This window comes from Montipora foliosa, chromosome 11 (assembly GCF_036669935.1).
Source record: "Montipora foliosa isolate CH-2021 chromosome 11, ASM3666993v2, whole genome shotgun sequence".
NCBI lineage: Eukaryota > Metazoa > Cnidaria > Anthozoa > Scleractinia > Acroporidae > Montipora > Montipora foliosa.
In genome coordinates this window covers 32456618-32463214 of record NC_090879.1, presented here as the reverse complement: position 1 = coordinate 32463214, position 6597 = coordinate 32456618, and the positions used below count along the sequence as shown (strand labels likewise).

Below are 6597 nucleotides of genomic sequence, written 5' to 3'. Positions count from 1 at the left end.
CACAGAAACAACACCTGTAGGAGGCACCACAGCAACGGCAGTGTTACAACACCCACCTGATCACAAAGAAATAACCATTAATTGTAGAGGTGTTCATCATTCATGTTGATATGCTCAAACTAATAATGTTTTCTAATTTTCTTCTTGGGTGCTTTCCATTTGAAATGGGAAACAAGACAACAACAAGTCCAAGGAACAAATAACTTTTTTATCCTTTGCATACTTCTCAGACCAATACTTGTATTGATCCACACCTTTACTAAGGTGAGGGCCATATTCAGGGCCATCAACCAGAGTAGAGTTTCTATTGAAGATTCTTTAGAAGTTGGCTCAACTTTGTCTTATTCCCCAAGCTATTCTTTTCCTTGAATAATATATTATTTACTCTTCAGCAAACACTTAAACTGTAAAACAAAAAAAAGTCCTTCTCAAAAACAAATGAATAGTATTATTAAAATAATATTTTACTATAAGCATCAGGACCAATGATGATAGTTATTGTTGTTGACCCAAATAAGGAGTGAGAAAAATTATGATACATACTGGCTTTCAAACAGGACATTTTTTAAAGTACAAAACAACAGTACTGAAATGACAAAACCTGCTCGACAGAACATCATGCCGTATTATCATAAATTTAAAATAAAAAACAAAATAACTATAGAGGTAATGTAGCTGAGATTCACAGTAAATAATATTGCCCTTCCCTTTTTTGTTAGGCCTTAAACCTCAGTTACTATGAATTATTTTGCCACTACAGTATTATTTTTGAGATTTATTATGCTCATGTAGTCAAGAAAATTATACTGGATTTAGAAGTTACTGTAATACTCCGTAGTACTCCCCACTTTCGTTATCATTAATGCATTTGCCCTTATTGAGGGGCTGTATCGCTGAGTTGTGGAGTTCTTCAAATTAGGCTTCGTTTTCCACGTTCAGTTACAAAGCACCGTTGAGGCTGTAAAGCGCATGCGTGAAATCTAACAGCCTGCGTTACCCTAGTCCAGCGGAATGTACTCCCTTGCTGACCAAAGGAATTACAGCTAGTGGGAACGAAATTGATGGCTTGCACAAAGGCGGTGTCGTTGTCAAAAGTTAGAGCGCCATGCTATGATTCCAAATACGCTCATACCACATACAAACGCACACACCGTTCGGGGTAGATCCACACTAAAAGACGTTGAGCGTTTTCGAACTGCGTCGCTCCACGAACTTTACGAGAGATCAATTTACGAGCGAATGTTTATGAGTGAACCTATCAAGAATCATGTATCAAATGAGGTATCTGATGTTAATCGAAAGGAGCATCCACGTAAACATCGTTGTGCATTTAGACGTGATCGTGAACCCAGCAGAATACCAGTACGAACTCTACAACGTCTAAGGAACAAGAGGAGAAAGGTTAGAGGATTTGTTTACAAATGCATTCGTTCGAGTACTGACACAAGTCTTAAAAATGCATTGTTTCATCAAGGTTGGAAAGCATCAGAATAAAATGAATTTATCGTTTAAATGTTCTGGGACACTTCGTCAAGGGATAAAAAAGTAAAACATCGAGCTAAGCGATATGTATATGCCGTTGCTTAAGTTCCCAACTCCTGTCTCTCCCCTCATCTGATAGGTTAATTTGACAAATGCAATGGTCAGGTCACAAATTGTGCAAAAACAAAGCAAAAGTAAAATTTTTAAGGAAACAATTTACCAGGCTTTTTTCCAAAAGTATAATTACCGCACTTTAATTAAGGCCTGGCCTGTGTGCTCATTCCAGACAGAGTTTGGCTCGAATTTCCAAAGTCTTTTTCGGACAAATCTTGCGACAGTCCGCCAAATGTTGCTTTTGGAAGTTTGACACAACGTTCCTAAAAAGGAAGTTTACAATCACAGTGGCTCCGAGCAAAGAAAGAAATTATTCTAATCAGAGATTTAATTGCAATTGATTTTAAGTTATTGGAACAAAACAATATAGCAGAGTTCTAATTCAACTGTTCCAATGTGAGTGGCTGCCAGTCGGTCGTCAAGGCAATGGTTATTGGCCTGACTGTGATCACTATTTAGTTGCCAAACGACAACTCCGACAGAAACAGGAACCGAATACCGCTGAAAATGAATCCGCGTTCTTTAGGAATGATGTTCTAGGATGTCGATTACTCCAACCCCTTGCACACGTGAAATGAAAACTAGTTTTTGCCAAAGCTAGCCGGGCCATTCGAGTTCCTCTCGAAGACGGTGGATTATCTCATGTGATGCTGACAGATTGTCTTTGTTAATACGGGAAGTGGTCCTTTTTTTAGCAGAAAAGCCGGGATACATTTTGAAACGTGGGTTCTGTGGCACTTACACTTCAAAAAGATATCTATTAGAGAGTAATTTAATTTTAAGTGCTCTCTTTATTCTCGTTTGGTCAATCTGAGCATAAGCCCTTGTAACGGAAATGGATCCACCCTAGTCAGAGTTTTTCTTGGTCCACAGTTGTGTGGGCCAATTTCCATCACTACGGATAACGCTCACATGGATTACACAGGAATAAAGATAGTTCTTAAAATGCAAAGTAATAGATACCTCGTTTTGGGAGAAGTCACCAAAGAAATGAAGCACAACCGGTTTAATGCCCTCATACACCTTATTCCCAAATGGCCGCCATTTTAGTAATCTTTTGTTCGCATGCAAATTAGCCCTTGTTGCCTCGTTCAAGGTGAAATATTGTTTTGAAATTTCAGCTTAAGAACGAGGCAACAAGGGCTAATTTGCAAGCAAAGAAAAGAATACTAAACTGACGGCCATTTTGGAATAAGGTGCGTAGAACATGCAAAGCTGTTGCTGGGTTGTCGTTACCCTAAGGGCTTAACCCAGTCCCATTTTGACTCCAACAAAAAGAGTGAGTTGCGGAATCAAGGCATGATACAATATGTTCTTTTGTTTTGCTTTTTTTGTTTTGATTTTTTTAGTGAGACGCAGATGAGATGGAAGGTGGTTTTCTACAATCGGAAGCCCACACCTTAGTGAACCAACCGAGGGAGAGAAGAGCTCTTGGGAACCCTGAAACAAAGTGTCTTCTCATTGGTTTTCCTGAAGAACAATCAAAAACGTCTCTAATTGGTGCATTCATGTTAGCACGAGGAGTGAGCAGGCGCCGAAAGGTTCAAATTGCCAATGAATTTTTTGGCTATAAGAACCCTACGGCGCATGCTCTCCTACGTAGAACGAAAACGATCCGAATAATCACGCATACGTTATGAGGCATGTGATTCTTTGCGTTTGCTTCTATAGCTTTCGAGCTGTCTAATAAAAGTGTTATTATTAAACTCAATCGCCATATTAACCCGTTGAAGCCAGCGCTTTTTTCGAAAAGTCATCGCAACATCCATGCTCTCCTTAGCAGCCTCGCGCAAGTCGTGTCCAGTGACTCTATTAAACATGCGCATGAACTGCAGGCTCAGTTCTTCGTTAGACGAAGCCCTGCGGCGCCCAGTTAAATTAGAGCTCGGACGGTGCCTCGTTGAGGACAAAGAACGACTTCTTCGGTGTTTAATTAGTTCTCCATCGCTTTTTGAACTTTTGGCGGATTTTAACTTAAAGTGAGGGTCATCGGATCTCGAATAATTCGAACTTGCATTGACTGGATTTATCAGTGGTATTTTTTCTAATTCCTTGTTGGTATCAAATTCTTTGGTATCACTTATTTCGGTCTTGTTGCGTCGACTTTCTAAGTTGACCGCAGCCTTTTGTGTGACAAAAAAGTCACGCTTCCTTTCTTCAGGAGTTCTGGTTTCACCGCAATCATCGCGAATTTGAATATTTGGCATCTTGTCGCTTTTGTTTGCACCAACCAAACTGGTGTTTGTCTTGATCAATGGCAGGTCGTTAATCTTTTCGATAGGCTGCGGACGTTTTTCATTGTTCTCTTTGTGTTCTTGACAAAAACAAGCCACTTCGCTTTGAACTTCCTTGTTCGAAACATCCGCCTCTTTCCACCTGTACGCCTTGTAGTGATTCTTCGACAAGGCTGTGGGTTTCGTTTGACTTTCTTTCTTAATTTGCAATTTTTCGTTTACGGAGGTTTCTGGGTCCGAAGTTTCTCCATGGTGATGTGCAATTTTGTGAACAATGGGAAGCGAGCAGTTCGCGCTGATGAGTCTTTTTTTAGTGATATTAGCAATTTCCGCAGCGGATTCGTTCGAAATAGCACTATTCACCGCAATGGCAGCGACATCTTCGTTCGCAGTATAGGTCAAAGACTGGAAAACATCGTTTTCTGTAAAATTCTCCGCATCGCGTATTGATTTCATTCTCGCATTCGCTTCCACACCTGTCAAACCCTTGTTTTTATTGCTTTTTAGCGCCATAGAAAGCTGTAACTTAGAGGCACCAGTTTGCATATTTTCTCCAAACCCATCAACTTGAACTTTTTGCCCAACTACCGCATTTCGGGAATTTCTGTGCTCCATTTCGAGCAACAGAGGATTTGGTGAGTGCTTATGGAACACAATTGCTCTGTCTCTTGCACGTTCGCACCATTTCCGTACGCGCCAATAAATCCCAAGCGACAACCCGGACGTGCTTCGAGAGCGAAACTGTTCGGCTATTAAGAGCTTAAAACATTCCGTTTGGTTGTACCGCCGTGCGATGTTACACGGAGTCAGGCCATTAATATCCTTGACAAGGATGCACGCGTAGTTGTGGTGGACAAATTTTTGTAAACAGTTCAAGCTTCCCTGCTGCGCCGCTTCGTGAACGGGAGTTTTCAGGTGATCCGGGTGAACATCTTTGTTGCACCACTCTCTGACAGGATGTTGCCCAACCGGCTCGTCACATCGGGCACCGCTTTTGATGAGCTGGGCTGCGAGTTGAGAGTAGTTAAAATGTGCTGCGATGAATAACGCGACTCGAAGCTGGTACTTGCAGACTAACGGGTCGTCGTTAATACTAACCATGTGTTTCAAAGTTGGCGTAAGCTGACCCAAAGTCGCCGCCCGAAGGAACTTGCCCCAGCCATTCCAAGTCTCTAACAGAATGGTATCTCCATAATCAACGAAGTACTTTTTCAGTGGATGACAATCGTACATCTCTTTCCCTTCCGGGGAAACGAGTCGAAATACACTAACATGTAAACCTGTTTTCTCAGTAATCATCGTTTTAAGATCGCCAACTTTCGTGTCCCAGACATCAAACCACTCGCTGAATTGGAGCGTTTCGTTGGAATACGAACAGTTCACATTTAAATACGTCTTGATGTTTTCCACAAGCTCGCATCGAAGAGTAGCTCCTGGTGGAATACTTATGTCTGTAAACACCCAGTCATCCTCCAAGTTCGATCCAGCATAGTTAAGTGTCAATAACATATCATTTTCTCCATCTTCATTCTGTACTGTATCCAGATCAAATTTCTTTCGGAGTATACCTTTGATATCGCTCACTGTTTGACCAACTGCGACATCTACCAAATGTCTGCTGCCTTTATAAAGCACGAAAACTCTCATGTTTTAAATTTTACGACCTTCGGCAGATCGGTTTGTCAACAATGAATATGTTTACAATTTTCGATTACCTGCATCGAGTTCCACAGAAACTGCCTGATTGCATCGCTAGGCAGCAACGAATCGAAGCTCTCGCAACATTGTCAATATTTTACAAGGTTTTATCGAAGCGTGCCTTTTGTGAAGCCAAGGTCCTCTTAAGCTGAGAAACGGCCAATTAACAGCTTAAATAATTAACACATTCAGCCAACCAATCAGTGGGACATTTGAACAAGTTTCAGTTTCTTTGTTTTCAAAGCCCAAAATGCAAATTTACCTTAAGTTAAAACCGACCGCAAGAATGTAACGTCTCGGTGTTGTCTGAAGCAATCAACCGGTTTGACTATAAAATTAATATGGTAGCGTATGTGAAAGGAAACGATAACGTAATAATCTATCAGGGAACCATGTCAGAGTTCTTTCGTGGTTGTTCTGTGATATATTTAAAACAGAACACAACAGAAGAAACTGAGGGGGGAAGCGAGTAGCACATATCAGTATCTGACAGTTTTCCACGTTAACGATCACTTCGGTTTTGTTGTTTTTAAACAACCCTCGACAAAGAGTACATTAAAAATTGTTGTATACAGGAGATGAAGCTTTGAAAACACAATGTTTAAAATGTAAATTAACACTAACATGAATAGGCAAATCTAAGTTTAAAATATTTCACCTTAAATATTTTTCTCAGTTCACTCGCGATTACGTTTGTTGTCCCTTGAAAACTGGAATGCGTGAAAAGTTACTGAGAAAAAACGACCTCGTTGCAATTCATTTCGTTTTCAATATCTACTGTATGCAACACAATTAATTTGTTTACAGAAATTAATTTCTGTGTCATCGAGATAGTTCTGGGATAAGACTACGAATGATTGTGTAAACAGCGTGGACGAAGTTTGTTCAGTGTCGCAAAACCTGAGTTCGTTATTATATTGCTTCCCCAGGCTGCAAGGAAAATAATAACTCTCTCTCCCTCTCTCTTTCTCTCTCTGGATGAAACCGTTCAGCTAGCGACGAGCAATACAAAATTTTAAAACAGCCTTGCGGAAAACTTTGTGTTATTTTTGCATTGCCAGCTGTCTTG

General features: G+C 40.5%; 1 protein-coding gene across 1 annotated transcript; it reads right to left on the bottom strand.

Annotated features, from left to right (window-relative positions):
- Window positions 1–1393: 1393 nt before the first annotated feature.
- On the bottom strand, window positions 1394–5551 carry LOC137975583 (uncharacterized). Its single transcript, XM_068822698.1, has one exon. It carries the CDS (start codon window positions 5475–5477, stop codon window positions 3231–3233), a length of 2247 nt encoding a protein of 748 aa, XP_068678799.1. The 5' UTR covers window positions 5478–5551; the 3' UTR covers window positions 1394–3230.
- Window positions 5552–6597: the final 1046 nt, after the last annotated feature.